This window comes from Stegostoma tigrinum, chromosome 8 (assembly GCF_030684315.1).
Source record: "Stegostoma tigrinum isolate sSteTig4 chromosome 8, sSteTig4.hap1, whole genome shotgun sequence".
Taxonomy (NCBI): Eukaryota; Metazoa; Chordata; class Chondrichthyes; order Orectolobiformes; family Stegostomatidae; genus Stegostoma; species Stegostoma tigrinum.
The window spans coordinates 36149920-36166440 of NC_081361.1; the positions used below are offsets into that span (position 1 = coordinate 36149920).

General features: G+C 41.0%; 1 protein-coding gene across 1 annotated transcript in view; it reads right to left on the minus strand.

Annotated features, from left to right (window-relative positions):
• Positions 1 to 16521, minus strand: part of kcnt2 (potassium channel, subfamily T, member 2) — a 702110-nt gene that overhangs the window by 401633 nt on the left and 283956 nt on the right. Inside the window, exon 8 of the mRNA XM_048538622.2 lies at positions 8683 to 8742. Within this exon, the coding sequence (XP_048394579.1) occupies positions 8683 to 8742 (60 nt within the window). The remainder of the gene's footprint in view (positions 1 to 8682; positions 8743 to 16521) is intronic.

Consider the following 16521-nt stretch of genomic DNA (forward strand, 5'->3'; position numbering starts at 1 on the left):
TGAAGATGGGATTTGATCTCTACAAGGACCATGCAATAGTGACTCTTCATAATCATGTCATGGATCGATGTACCTGTGACAGCTAGAATAAGGATAATAGGCTTTTTCTCTTTTTAGGTCCCTCACCAGCCGACACAGACTTAGGTCATTTAGATCTCAGCCAACTCTGTTATTCATGGTCTTAATAAACCACTCTTGGTGACATTGAAGTCCCCTACCCAGAGCCACTCTGCACCTTTGCCATTCTTAGTGTTTCCTCCAATTGGTCTTCAACATGTAAGAGCACTGATCCATCAGCTGAAGGGGGAGATTGATAGATAGCAATCAAAAGGTTTCCCACGTTTAACCCGATACCATGAGGCATCAACATTGAGGATATCTAGGCCAAGCCCCTTCACATTGTAGGCCATTGTGCCAGCAGCCCTGGGGAGTTTGTGCTGCTAGTGGGATAGAACTTGATGGTGATGTGTTGAACATTTTCCTGAAGGTAGGATTCTGTGAGCATGAACAAGTCAAAGTGTAATTATAGACCAGTGAGCCTTACCTCAGTTGTTGGTAAAGTGTTGGAAAAGGTTATAAGGGATAGGATTTATAATCATCTAGAAAAGAATAAATTGATTAGGGATAGTCAGCATGGTTTTGTGAAGGGAAGGTCGTGCCTCACAAACCTTATTGAGTTCTTTGAGAAGGTGACCAAACAGGTAGATGAGAGTAAACCGGTTGATGTGGTGGATATGGATTTCAGCAAGGCGTTCGATAAGGTTCCCCACAATAGGCTTTTGTACAAAATGCGGAGGAATGGAATTGTGGGAGATATAGCAATTTGGATCAGAAATTGGCTTGCTGAAAGAAGACAGAGGATGGTAGTTGATGGGAAATGTTCATCCTGGAGACCAGTTACTAGTGGTGTACCGCAAGGGTCGGTGTTGGGTCCACTGCTGTTTGTCATTTTTATAAATGACCTGGATGAGGGCATAGAAGGATGGGTTAGTAAATTTGTAGACGACACTAAGGTCGGTGGAGTTCTGGATAGTGACGAAGGATGCTGTAGGTTGCAGAGAAACATAGATAAGCTGCAGAGCTGGGCTGAGAGGTGGCAAATAGAGTTGAATGCAGACAAGTGTGAGGTGATGCACTTTGGTAGGAGTAACCGGAAGGCAAAGTACTGGGCTAACGGTAAGATACTTAGTAGTGTAGATGAGCAGAGAGATCTCGGTGTCCATGTACCCAGATCCTTGAAAGTTGCCACCCAGGTTGACAGGGCTGTTAAGAAGGCAGACAATGTTTTAGCTTTTATTAATAGAGGGATCGAGTTCCAGAACCAAGAGGTTATGCTACAGCTGTACAAAACTCTGGTGCGGCCGCACTTGGAGTATTGTGCACACTTCTGGTCACCGCATTATAAGAAGGATATGGAAGCTTTGGAAAGGGTGCCGAGGAGATTTACTAGGATGTTGCCTGGTATGGAGGGAAGGTCTTACGAGGAAAGGCTGAGGGACTTGAGGCTGTTTTCATTAGAGAGAAGAAGGTTGAGAGGTGACTTAATTGAAACATAAAATAATCAGAGGGTTAGATAGGGTGGATAGGGAGAGCCTTTTTCCTGGGATGGTGATGGCGAGCACGAAGGGGCATAGCTTTAAATTGAGGGGTGAAAGATATTAGACAGATGTCAGAGGTAGTTTCTTTACTCAGAGAGTAGTAAGGGAATGGAACGCTTTGCCTGCAACGGTAGTAGATTCGCCAACTTTAGGTACATTTAAGTCGTCATTGGATAAGCATATGGACGTACATGGAATAGTGTAGGTTAGATGGGCTTGAGATCGCTATGACAGGTCGTTACAACATTGAGGGCCGAAGGGCCTGTACCGTGCTGTAATGTTCTATGTTCTATTTGTAGCTTGAATGGTTTGTGGGGCTGCTCCCTTGACTGTGGCACAAGCCCTCAGATGTGAGTAACGGGGATTTTGCAGAGTTACCCAGCTATGCATCTCATGCCTAGGTTAATGTCTTTGCTTTCTGGCTTTTCTGGAGTGGTTTGATAACAGCTGAATGGCTTGCTGGGCCCATTTCAGAGGGAATTAAGAACCAACCAGGTTGTAGTCCATCTGGTGTCACATGTCAGCAGGTTTCCTTCTCTAAGTGACATAAATGACCCACCTATGTTTTCATGGCAATCCGTGATTGTTTTACGGTCTCTGTTTGAAGAATGGGTGGCTTAGTGGTATTGTCATTAAATTATTTATTCAGAATCCCAGGATAATGTCATGGGGACATCAGTTTCAATCCCACCCTGGTTGACAATGAAATTTAAATTATATTAAAAAATTGAAATTAAAAATCTAGCCTAATTGCAACCATTGTCAACTGTCACACAGGCACGTGTGGTTAACTAATGTCTTTCTGGAAGGGAATCTGTCCTCATTACCTGATCTGACCTACATGTGACTGAAGACCCACAACAATATGGCTAACTCTTAATAGCTCACTGAGCAATTATGGGTGAACAATAAATACTGGCCTTGCCAGCATCGCCCACATGCAGTGAACAAATTAAAGAAAATAGAGGTGAGCTTTAATTCCAGATTGAATCGCTGAAGTCAAAATCTGCTGTGAGTTAGTTCAGCAACTGAAAGTGGCCTCGAGGCTGCCCTCTGACCAAGAAGTTCTGACTCCTGCAATTCCCCTGGCACTTTCTTCTCCTTACTCACACTCTGCTGCTTCAACAATAGCTCCCTCCTGGAACTCAGAGATAATAATAATGATTCATGCTTTTAACACTTCATTACGGCCCTGGCACAACACCTAATAAGTAGTGGGAACACCATGAAATTATTTAAGTTCACTGACCTCGTATTATTATGCAATACAGTTGTTCCTTGCGTAGCCATACAGAGGTTCTACGCAGCACCAGCCGCACAGTGTAGAGCTGAAAAATTAGCTTAACAATCTACATTCTGCAAATGGACAATAATTATATTCCCTTCCAAACTGAAACCAATCCATAAAGTTTATAGCCTGTAGTTTCAGCAAAGTCACTAACATTTTGGTTTTGGAAAACAGGATGGGACTGACATAATCAGTCACCAAAGGAGCAAGAGAGATTCCAGTGATCCAACTACCAACTAATGGGCTATGCAAATATATTATACCTTATATTGAGACTTAAATCCCCATAATAGCTGTTCACCAAAAAGATTACAACTGAGTACAATTTTACTTTGATATCACTGTCTGCAAATAATCTATAATTGAGTAACTGAATTCAGAGCAGAGCCCAATTTATTGGATTTGCTCCCATACAGAGGAGTAAGATAATTGTATGACATGCCAAAATTAAATTTGGCTTTAATTTTTCATCATATCTTTTTCCATTATGTCAGTGAGATTCCTCTTTCTTCCAGTAAAACTTTATTGCAACCTCTCTATATTAATGAATTTGATAGATGTATGGCAGCACAATTATATTACTACTTTATATAGTAATGCTGCAGTGGGGTTGACCTCTAAAATCAGACAGTTAACAAATTTACAACTTCTATTCTTGAAACAGATTTCCAATCCAAGTTGGAAAACAAAACCCTCCCTTTCCCCTATCTGAGGAAAATAAGGTGCTGTATTGACCATGGCAGACTGTGGTGACATACTGAATCAGATTTAACACCAGTTCAGCCGTTGCAAAATTACTAACCTTTCCACTTATTAAAGTATTCCAGCAAGATGATCTCACAAAACCAGAGAAAACCAGCAATGAGTGAATGCTAACTCTGCTGGTGGTGTCGAATTTCACAAAAACATATGCCATGCAAGGTTGCCTCCGACACCACTAAGTACAGGGACTCCATTTGCTGCAACCCCATGAGCATACTCTCAGCAGCAGGAAGAGATAAAACCTCTTCTATCAAGTCGTGAAGCAATCATATTATAAGCTTAGCTTGTAAACTGATATTGTAGAAGCATCAGACGATCATTTCAAAACAAAAATCTTGTCAATTTACAAGACCACTTGTGGGACAATTTAATCAGTATGTTAGCTAATTTCAACTCTTGCAAGTTGTAAGCGACAATGTGTAGCTAATTGAAGCCAACAGATTAGTAATTTCAATAGCAAACAGCTTGTGATTTTCAAAGTCTCCTTGAGCTACTGAAGGACACAGGAAGTGGCACAACTGACCTACGGTGTTTCGAGAGTCAGATTAGGGAAGATTAAGTTTGTCATAGACAGAGCTCTGTTCACCAGTATCCAAATGCCACTTCAATTGACACAGGGGTTATATTCCGACAATGAAAGCAGAACAAATGGAGTTTAAAACATTCCAGGGAGACTTGATAATTTGAAGTGTTACTTCACACCTGTAGCAATTCTCCATGCAGCTGTGCAAAAATAATTCTGAAGTGATCTCACCTTCTCACTATTTACTGAATTTGGATTTCAGTGATGAGAGTTATTCCACAGATTTTTACTTTGATGCAAAATCACAGTTGTTATGCATCAAAGTATATTGTGAGTCAAACTGTCCAATTCAACTTTTAATCTCATGATGTTTAGTGGAAGTAGTTAGGATTATTACATTTTAGTATTTGTTGGACTATTAATTTCACATCGAGACCAGTTTACTGCTCATTAACAAGTGACCGGGGGGAATAAATATTTTAGCCTAAAAAAAACTTTCCATTCCTTGATTGCCAATTTTCTATCTCTGGTAACTGAAATATTTGAGAAACCAAAGATGTTTAAGACACAGAGGGGTTGACCTCTAAAATGAGACAGTTGACAAATTGTATACTTACAACTTCTATTCTTGAAACAGATTTCCAATCCAAATTGGAAAAGAAAACCCTCCCTTTCCCCTATCTAGGGAAAATAAGACGCTGAATTGTCCATGGCAGACTATAGTGGCTAACTGAAGGCTTTTAGTAGCCTTGTGTTTTAAAGAAAATTTATATTTAATTAATTCACGTAACGCTGCAGAGGGATTGACCTCCAGAACAAGACGGTTAATTATTGATATGTTTACAACTTCTGTTTTTAAAACTGATTTCCAAACCAAGTTGGAACAGAACATCCTTCTTTTCCTCTATCAAGGCAAGATACAACTCAAAACTGACCACAGCAGACTATGGTGGCATGGGAATTGGGTTTAACATGAGTTTCAACTGTCAAAAAATTACTAACCTTTCCATTTATTAAAATATTTCAAAGTCCAGCCAGGTGATCTCACAAAATAAAGTCGCGTTCTCACCCCTAAACTGGAAATAATTCCTTTGTTTTTCAAATTAACATGCACAAGGGTTACAATTGTAAAATATTGTTGTTTTGACAATTAAGATGGTATCACTGTAAAATGAATATCCCATGCAGGTCGTTTTTCTGCAGTTTTGCATACACAATATCAACTGTGAAATTTATTAAACAATAAAGAAGTTCATTGCTGTGCAAGTGTTTTTTTTTCATCTCTTTGGAACAGTGGTTTAAATCTGTCATGCTCTTCAATACAGCATCACAAATTACCAGTTATTTGCATTGTCTTCTGAGTGAATCTGCTTTGCAATTTTTAGCCTCAAAGCAGAAAAATGGGCAATTAAAATCTGCCTGCAACAGCGCTTACTTCTTTGTCTCTCAAGTGACTCCACAACCACTTAACCAGTTAAACAAAAGTCATTGACATTAATGGAGCATTGGAGTGTTAAACTGGAGGAAAAGAAATAGGAAAAACTGTACATCCGTCAACCCATTTCATTGATGTAATCACTTCTGGATTTGAAGAGTTCGAAGAACATATAAATCTACAAGCACAAAATCAATTTTGACTCTACTTGCCCAGCAGAAGCTAAACATGTGGGAAAATGTCAAAACTCTAATTCCCAGACTCCATTGTGTCTGATTTTATTCGACATATAAAAGGCAATTTCCCCAAAGCCAGCAGTGCTATCATTTACATGCATTGCTGCCTTCTTCCTCTGGAGGATTTCTCAGAGGCCAAGAACCACTGAGTATAAGCAGTGAACTAGCGATACATTAATGATGCGCAATACTTAAAATTCCATGGTCTCATACCGCTGCAAGCTCAAAACTAAATTAAGCCTTTAGTTCCCAATGGAAACTTGGTCGTTCAAATCCATACTAAACCCCAGCCAGAATCCCTCAACCCCATCTTTGATGTGCAAGCAACCTTCAAGTTTAGAAATGGCATATTAAATTTAAACTACAATTCAGGATTTAAAATGTGCTAATTTGCCTGTGTAATTTGTGTGAATAATTAAATTTCAATTGATCGTTTGTCCAGACCCAAACTTCATCATACTTAAAGTGACTTATTTCAACAAAGTAACTTTATTTCAACAGCCCATGAGGAAGAAGGAACACCTAGCTCAGCAGTGCTTGAGTCTATTAATTGCGTTATTGTACATTAGCACTTAAACAAATGAGCAGAGTGGAGTTCAACTGGTTGAAATGCCGAGCATTGCAGTGTAGCAAACTGCTTTCAAAAATTCCCAGTGGAGTTGGCTGGTGTATATATGTAGTCCTTGGTGAAATCTATCATAATTCTGTACAAAGGGAGGCTATTCGGCCTACTGAATCCATGCTGGCTCTTTTATCCTTATCCCTGTTTTTTTTCCCCATTCATCTATTCATTCAACTTTATTTTTAAATAAACTATTGAATTTATTTCACCCATCCTCTCAGGCAATATGTTGTCACCCCTCACCTGTTGTCACATAATAAAGTTCTTACTCATATTGTGTCTAGTTTCTTTGCCAGTTTCCTTCATTGGTGCCTTCTGATTTGTAGCCCTTCCTACCCAGCTACAGTTTCTTTTTTACTTCCTTTGCCTCCAAGCTCTGCGTGATTTTAAATTCCGCTTGAGGAGACTTAACATTTAGCCATTTAAAAGCAAAACGCTGCTGATGACAGATTCAATAAAGACAAAAATGCAGCAATTAATCAGCAGTTTTGGCAGAATCTGCAGAGACAGAATTCAGGCTGGGTTTTCCTATTCAGGAGATGGGAAAGGGAAGTTGGGACCATTTCTAGATCCCTTGTATGCTTACAGAGGAACAGAAATGGGCCGCAAGTGATTGCTTTAACACAAGTGGGAATGGAGGCGTGACAATCAGGCCAAGGGGTGTAAAGTCAACATTAAGGACCCCAGGGGAAACTAGTTCCAGAGCCACCCACTCTGGTGAATCTGCCCTGCTGGTGGGTCAGGATATATCCAGGCTGAAGACAGTGGCATCTGCAAGCTGTCTCCATGAGTATGACTGTATCAGGCCGTTGTTTGATTGAAACAAAAACTGAAATTGCTGGAAAAGCTCAGCAGTTCTGGCAGCATCTGTGGACAGAAATCAGAGTTAACGTCTTGGGTTGAGCGAGCCTTCCTCAGAACTTCGACCAGTCTGTGGAACGGGTCTCTTAATTCTTCATACTTTTCTCCAGATGGCTGAAAAAAACAAGAGGCCCTTGCAGGACTGACAGGGCCATGTTTGCTACTTTTGTTTCCAGTGCCAAGGTTGCCTATCCAATTTCATTCTTTTGCTTGGACTTAATAGCAACTTCACACAAATTACTCAGCCACTTCAGAGGGTGGTTAAGGGGCAACCACATTGCTGAGAGTCTGGAGTCACACGTATACCAAAACAGGCAAGGGGGACAGATATCCTCCCCTAACATTCATTAGTGAACTAGATGAGTTATTTTTAATACCAATTGACAATGGCTACACAGTCACCACTAGATTAGCTTTTGATTTCAGAATGCCTTGAATTTAAATGTCACCGCCTGCTATCCCAGAAGGATACAGAGAAAAATCCCAGTTTCGGCAAACCATCCACATAACTAGTTCTGAAAAAGGGTCCCGACCCAAAACGTCAAGCTTTCCTGCTCCTCTGATGCTGCTTGGCCCGCTGTGTTCATCCAGCTTCACACCATGTTATCTCAGATTCTCCGGCATCGGCAGTTCCTACTATCTACATGACTAGTCCCTGTCACTGGAACCATTCTGGAATATTCTTTTTGTTGCTTCTCTAAGACTCTGACTCCCAATCAGCCCTTTCTGTCAGTGTGGACATCAAAATGAAGATGTAACTCTGTCAGAAACTTGCCAATTTAATGGGATAAGTGACCCCAGATTATGTAATTTTCAGCAAGTGAATTAATTCCGACCTGGTTGCTTTAATTGCCTCTGCCAGAACAAGATTTATTAACAACAGAGCCCAAATACACTTAAGTCACAATTTCATTTCTTTTATTGCCAAAAAAAACCAAAGCTAACAATCTTCTGGTTTCCTGCTCTTCATAGGTTTATTTCTGGAATGCTTGCTATTGAAAATAATGAAAAACACGTCCTTATATGTTCCTAATAATTTGTTATTATATTCACAAGGGCAAGAATTAACATTCATTGTACACAGTACAGTTTGCACTATTTAATATTTTAATCCACTATCATCTAGCTACTTGCAAACTTTGGCCATCCAAGTGGTAAAATGAAACAATTAAGTTCATTTACTAGTTAGCAGCAGAACCAGCAACGATTATTCCCTCATGTCCATTCATTTCATACAAATTCTACAGACCTTTCCATCATGACCAACTAGTAAAATCAATTTGACAGATCCCCTGAATGTGGAGACTTCATGCAAGCAATGGGTTGCCAAGCAACCATTTCCAATGGAAAAGCTTACCTTATAACTGAGATAAGCCAGCAACATTGTTTCAAAGAAACTTATCAAGGCCACTGTAACCTGAAAGAAAATGATAGAAATTAACACAACATGCTCTCTGGCCAAAGGAGCTTCAGGGATTTTGAACAAGGATTAAATCAGCAGTTCTTAAAAAGAAAAATCTTTTTGGGCATTGCAAATTATTTGGCAATTGTTTCCAAAATATACATTTAATTAAGGCAGCAGTACCAGCTTTTTAGTGTTACTACCAGTTGTTTATCCAAGCAGGTAAAATCATTTACATCATCAATGCATATATTTTGGGATATTGGAGGTCTGATAACACTGTCAGCAAGAGAAGGATTTTTTTGGTAAAGAATATATTTCCCTTAAATAATATTAGCTTTATCCAGTATGTACTGCACTATTTAGTTACGTAAAACTGACAATGTAACAGATGTATGATTGTGTTACATCCAATGAGATACACGGTTGAATAAACATGTCATTATGTTGATAAGCTTGGGGCTTTATCGCTATGGTGAACTGTATCAGTGCTCACAGGCATTGGAAAAAAAAACAAACTATTCTGTAGTTTGGTGTTTTAATGAGTAATTTTCTGTCATTCCTATTGCTGTTTTCATCCTAACGAAAAGCTAAATGATGCAGCATACAGTGATTGAGATAACAAGGTTTAGAGTGGATGAACACTGCAGGCCAGCAGCCTTCCTGCTCTTCTGATGCTGCTTGGCCAGCTGTGTTCATCCAGCTCTACACCTGTTATCTCAGATCCTCCAGCATCTGCAGTTCCTACTATCCCTCCCATACAGTGACTCGCTGTTTTGAAAATTTTAATGATAACAATATTCAATGACCGACCAACATCGTCTCACCAGTAACCCTCTGGGGCCCAAGAGAAACTCTCTAAACAATTTGTTCATTTGACCCTCAGAGACCTCATCTCAATGCCAAGGGTCTGAAACATAAAATCAAACAATCCATTATCAAAGCTGAGATAACAAAGTGTGGAGCTGGATGAACACAGAGGGCCCAAAACATCAGCTTTTGTGCTTCTAAGATGCTGCTCGTCCTGCTGTGTTCATACAGCTCCACACTTTGTTATCTCGGATTCTCCAGCGTCTGCAGTTCCCATTATTTCTATCCATTTTAAAAGCTGTCCTGTATTATATCATTAGTAACTGATATGCATGCAACAAAACCATTACCAACTCTGCTAAGTCACAACATTCAAATGGGGACGGAGATGCTGAACTCTGATTTGACGTTCATGAAAAATATAGGCTGCACAGGTAACAATCTGCCCTCAAGTGAAGATCGTGATTTTATCTTAATTGTAAAATTGCGCATTATCGCAAATAAGAACACTTCATTTTCCTTATTTGAATAAAGTTGCATGAATTACTGAAGCTGTAACAAACATTTCACAACACTGCATTTATAAGTTTTTTTTTATTTAAGGGAAAGGAAAGGAAACAATTAATGCAGTGAATAAATAGCCAGAGTTTCACATTTCCTTTTCATGAAGAATGCCTAAACAGTGGATCACCAGCCTGTACAAAGTGGCAGAGGTCACATTTGGGGTCTGGAACGCCCCCTTGACTGGGTAGTAGGGGGTAACCCCAACCTGTGTCCACGAGGTGGGCAGTCCAGCATCCAAACAATTCCACCAGAAGGGATACCGTGGCTGGTGAGCCCAAAGTGCTCTTCTAACTTCAGAAAACACTACTGGCAGTGAGTATGATTGGCCACAGGATGTTTAGCTGTGTCATGTTAGCTCATAGAGGCCTGTAGGAGTAACTCATGCACAGCACTGACTACAAGAAGGCCTGCACGTTCGTGAAGCTGAGACAGGGAGGTGAGTGGCAGCCTCAAGCATTGCATCTTCCTGAGGTACAGACGTCCGAGCCCATGAGAGCAACTCGGCTTCACAGGTACCAGCAGCATGGCCAACGGGGAAAGGAGAGGGAGCTTGGGGAGTATCAAGGGAGAGGAGGGTTGTGAACAGGGGTTACTCCTTAGAGAGAGGCAGGAGGAAGGCTGAGGTGGGGGAAAGGGCTGCTTGGGTGGGTGAGGGGAGAGTGTATTCATAAAAAGGGGCTACTGAATGTGTGAACAGGTACAAGAAGATGGATCGGGATGAGTCACTGATTTGTGTGTGTGATGCACAAACACTATTTAATCTTAAATCGCCATAATACTATTAGAAAATGCCAGAGTTAAAATCTCCATTAAATCTCCTCCAAATTTCTCTGTTCTGGAAGGAAACCCCCAGTATCTGAGATCTTTCCTTGTAATTCTATTTTTCTCTCTGTTACACAGTTCTGGGTACAGCTACACTGCATGGTCCCCTTGACTTTATTAACTTATCTGCAATATTAAATGTGGACACAGAGAAGCTCTAGGCAGTCTAGTCAAGCAAAATATCTTCAACCTATCACGAGGATACAAGGAACAGCAACATTTAATTTGACATTGCAAAATTGGTGCTGGTAAGTTGAAACATTAGTAAATAACTGAGGAAAGGCAAAAGCAAATAGTTATCATCAAAGATAATTATTCTCAAAATGTTAGTCAGCAGATGCTTCTTGTGCAAGTGTCAGCATGAATCGGATTTTATTTTCCCTCATTGTTCACATTTTACACATAACCAGCTATTAGCAAATGGCAGATATTCCTTATTCAGGATTTGCCAGACAGGTTCCTTCTATTCAGATTATTTTATGCAAGATAATATTCCATAGAGAAACAATGCAACATGTATTGGATTCGTGAAACAGATCATGATTAGCACTAAACTTATCCAGCTTTTCTAGTTCTCAGCACGTTTATCCAGTCGTGACATACTTACCAGGGAGACTGCAATCCTCAGCCTCACAGTGTTAGCTGATTTCAGTCAGCTCTACGATTAAGTTCAGTGACCCAGGGTTAAGGAGCAAAAATCTGGTAGATTGATTTCTAGCTATTCCTACCAGAAGTGCAGATGTGCAAATATTGAACTCAAACAGGAACCCATGGCTACCAACAGTCAAATAACTTGACCATTAAGGTTCATGTATAAATAATACAAAGCAGGGCTCTGGATGATGATTTAGTACTTTTGAGACTTCAGTGTGCAAGGACGCTGTGTGGATTCAACAGAAACAGTGAAGGGAGAAAATAAAACAGAAAAAAACCCATGCTAACCCAAGGAGGGAATTTATGGGGGCTGAGGAAGGGTCACTGGATGCACATTAACTGTGATTTTTTTTTCTTCACAGATGCTGTCAGAACTGCTGAGCTTTTCCAGCAACATCTGTTTTTTGTAAATAATTGCAACTTCCGGGATTTTCACTGTCTTTTTGTGTCTCTTGCGTACATTCTTATGTCTGTTTCCCTCGATTCCTGCCATAAGTAAGTAATACAAGAGTAAAATGCAGTGTCTACTGCACTGAGAAAGTAATGTTCTTCCAAGGGCAACAGACCATTTTAAATGCAAAATGCTGTGGAAAACTATATTACAACAGCATTACCAACTCCGACAGAATGGAAAGAAATGACACATCCACGTAAATAATGACACCACTGGGGCTTAGCTGGTTCTTTCCCAAAGTAGAGAGGGTTGCAACATTCAATTAACCCATTCATTTCACTGCAGACAGAAGGGTCAAATTGTCGCTACTTTATCCTTTCCACGGTTTCTGCATGCAGCCAGTACAACTCATGCCATTTCATGTGCGCTACTTAAAAGCAACCTGCACCTTGCAAAGGGAGGTGTAAGGCTGCTAGAAATGGCATGTGGTTCTTCAAAAGTCAGTCTGACCCGTGATACTTTGAGCAATGGCAAAAAGCGCAAAATCACAGTTCTCAAAGAATGCACTGGAGATCGTGTTCACAAAGATGAATAGGAGGGCAGATGTGTCACATTGCTGGGAGTCTGAGGCCTATCAGACATACGTCCATATTAGTAATGTCAGAAGTTATTAACTGGAGCGCTGGCTTCAAGAACATCAATACAGGACAGGAAGAGCTTCAGCAATCTCACATGTTAAAGTTAGCAATTTCAGTATCCAACAGTATTCCCTGCCAACTCACCACTAGTCTCATATGTTGTTGAATGCTCTACACCATAACACCCTGCTACCAACAATGTCTATTAAGTAGCATTCAACCTGTTACAAGTTCCATTGAGACCATCAACAGGTAAAGAGAAATGCAAACACCAAGTGATTAACTGGAAGAACTATGCCACAAGACTTCATGGTTTTAAAAATAACAAACTTCACTTCAGAAATAAATATAATTCAACAAAGAAAGCACTACTAACCCAAGAGTTCCTTTATACATCATGAGATCTAAAGATTTCCTTTACATTTAGGGTGGCACGGTGTCTCAGTGGTTAGCACTGCAGCCTCACAGTGCCAGGGACCCAGGTTTGATTCCATCCATGTGTGGAGTTTGCACATTCTCCCTGTGCCTGCTTGGGTTTCCTCCGGGTGCTCTGGTTTTCTCCCACAGTCCAAAGATGTGCTGGCTACGTGGATTGGCCACGCTAAATTGCCCTCAGTGTTCAGGGGTGTGTGGGTTATAGGGGGATGGGTCTGGGTGGGATGCTTCAAGGGGCGGTGTGGACTTGTTGGGCCGAAGGGCCTGTTTCCACATTGTAGGGAATCTAATCTAATCATTATCTGGGATCAAACCAAGTATGCCACAGCTCTCTGAAATGCACTCTAGTTTCTCATGTTCCAGCTATTCTGAGGTTTCAAATTTCATGGGCATTCTTCCAAAAGATTTTGACTAAGTGTCCATCCAAAGATTCTTTTAAGACCTCTAAGTGTGGATTCATCATCTCAAGCTAGGGCCTCACTACATTCTCACTAAATGACTTAAAAATCAGGAATACACTTGCTGCCCAATAGCCTCTAAGCCTCTTGTCTGGCAACTGGATGAGAACTGGCATTCTGAGACTGCTGTTCTCAGTCAATGAAGGAACTGGACTTTGTCAGAGAAGAGAAAAGTGACACTGCTATTTTCTGACAGGGACCAGGAGGTCCTAGTGAATAAGACTGTACAAAGCAGAGCAGACCTCTTGCAGAGGGCCAGCATTTGAGACCACACCAGCAGACCCTGGTAGCCTAGTCTGATATCACCACTCGAGTCAGTGCCATCTCCATGATACAGAAGAACCAGATGCCAATGTCCCATATGGCATGGCACTCATGGATCATCCTTGGGGCTGCAGGTTGGTTTTACAAGTGTGTGTGTTGTAAAGGTGTGAAGGTAGTTAAATCCCCTGGGCCAGATGGGATTTTTCCGAGGATTGTCTGGGAAGCTAGGGAGGAGGTGGCGGAGCCTTTGGCCTTGATCTTTGAGTCCTCATTGTCTACAGGTTTAGTACCAGAGGACTGGAGGATCGCAAATGTTGTGCCCTTGTTCAAGAAGGGCAGTAGAGATGACCCAGGTAATTATAGACCTGTGAGCCTTACGTCTGTTGTAGGAAAAGTTTTGGAAAGGATTATAAGAGATAGGATTTATAATCATCGAGCAAGCAACAATTTGATTGGAGATAGTCAGCATGGATTCGTCAAGGGCAGGTCGTGTCTCACAAACCTCATTGAGTTTTTTGAGAAGGTGACCAAGCATGTGGATGAGGGTAGGGCAGTTGACGTGGTGTACATGGACTTCAGTAAAGCGTTTGATAAGGTTCCACATGGTAGGCTATTGGAGAAAATACAGAGGCATGGGATTGAGGGAGACTTAGCAGTTTGGATTAGAAACTGGCTTTCTGTAAGAAGGCAACAAGTGGTGGTTGATGGAAAATATTCAGCCTGGACTCTGGTTACTAGTGGTGTGCCTCAAGGACCTGTTTTGGGACCACTGCTGTTTGTCATTTTTATAAATGACTTGGACACAGGCATTGGTGGATGGGTTAGTAAGTTTGCGGATGACACTAAAGTCGGTGGAGTGGTGGACAGCGTGGAAAAATGTTGCAGGTTGCAGGGAGACTTGAATAAACTGCAGAATTTGGCCGAAAGGTGGCAAATGGAGTTTAATATGGATAAATGTGAGGTGATTCGCTTTGGCAGGAAAAATAGGAAGGCAGAATAACGGGTCAATGGAAAGATTCTTGGTAGTGTAGATGTGCAGAGGGATCTTGGTGTCCACGTACATAGATCCCTGAAAGTTGCCACCTAGGTTGATAGTGCTGTTAAGAAGGCTTACGGTGTTTTAGGTTTTATTGGTAGAGGGATTGAGTTCCGGAGCCGTGATGTCATGCTGCAACTGAACAAAATGCAAGTGCAGCTTCATTTGGAATATTGCATGCAGTTCTGGTCACCCTATTACAGGAAGGATGTGGAAACATTGGAAAAGGTGCAGAGGAGATTTACCAGGATGTTGCCTGGTCTGGAGTGCAGGGCCTATGAAGAAAGGCTGAGGGACTTGGGTCTGTTCTCATTGGAGAGAAGGAGGCTAAGAGGGGACTTAATAGAGACATACAGGATGATCAGAGGATTAGATAGGGTGGACAGTGAGAGTCTTTTTCCGAGGATGATGACTTCAGCTTGTACAAGGGGGCATAGCTACAAAGTGAGGGGTGATAGATTTAAGACAGATGTCAGAGGCAGGTTCTTTACTCAGAGTGGTAAGGGCGTGGAACGCCCTGCCTGCCAATGTTGTTAACTCGGCCACATTAGGGGCATTTAAACAGTCCTTGGATAAGCATATGGATAATGATGGGATAGTGTAGGGGGAGGGACTTAGATTAGTTCACAGGTCGGTGCAACATCGAGGGCCGAAGGGCCTGTTCTGCTCTGTATTGTTCTATGTTCTATGTTCAATGTACACAACATGAAGGTCGCTCAGAATAAGAGACAATCAGGAGGTTATGCAGCACCTATAATACGGAGCTCAAATTTCACTTCTCAGTTCTTTCTACAGTGGTTTACTGACTTGTAGATTAACAGTAGAAAAGGCCTTACACCTTCATAGATAATTCAAACATTTGCAGGCATGGCATAAAGTTGTTCCTAGCAAATGCTTGGAGCTAATCTTGAGTTTCATGGAGTCATGATCAGATTGGCTAGCAGTGATTTTTGGAGTGCAACAAAAGACAGGAGAATGCGAGTTGCAGCAAGCCTAGTGCTCACCAAATGTAGCTGCCCAGGCTATTTGCATGATATTTAAACAGAAACGGCAGACAGTTCAAAGATTGGTGTTAGGGAGCAGGGAAACATAATTTGAGGTTGCACAAACACATCCGCTGAGAAAAAGCAGTAAGTATATTTTGCATTTTTTTGTCTCAGTTCCACACTGTCTTCATTGGAAAACAGGGTATCAATAGATTTAATGAAATACTGTACTGCCATGACTAAATTTAAACGTTAGACATTCGTGGTGAAGCGTTACATGACATTCTGAAAAAATGAAAGGCAGTATAGAGTGGTAGCAAGTGAAAGGCAATACAAAAACGCAAGGTTTGTTGGTTATTTTAATGATAGGAATGCATCAGCATTTGATCTGAAAATGTGCATTGTGAATTCATAATGGTTTAGTCTGGTCAAATCTGCATCAAGATACGTGATAATTATTGACTGTGTTACAATTACAGGACAACGGAGTGTTGTATCTTGATGGGAACACAAAAACCCCAGCCAAGTTGACTCAATTAACTTTTGGGAAGCACTTTTCAAGACCTCAAAAACAAAATTCATTGTTGCTGTACAAAAAAGGGAAGTGGTGTTGCTGACAGGCCAAGCCTTGTTTATCGTATGGCCAGGGCTGATCTTTCTCCAATATGCAATGTTTGCCATCTCTCAATGGGATTTTATGCTACATCTGAAAGGATGCAAGTTATATTCTGAG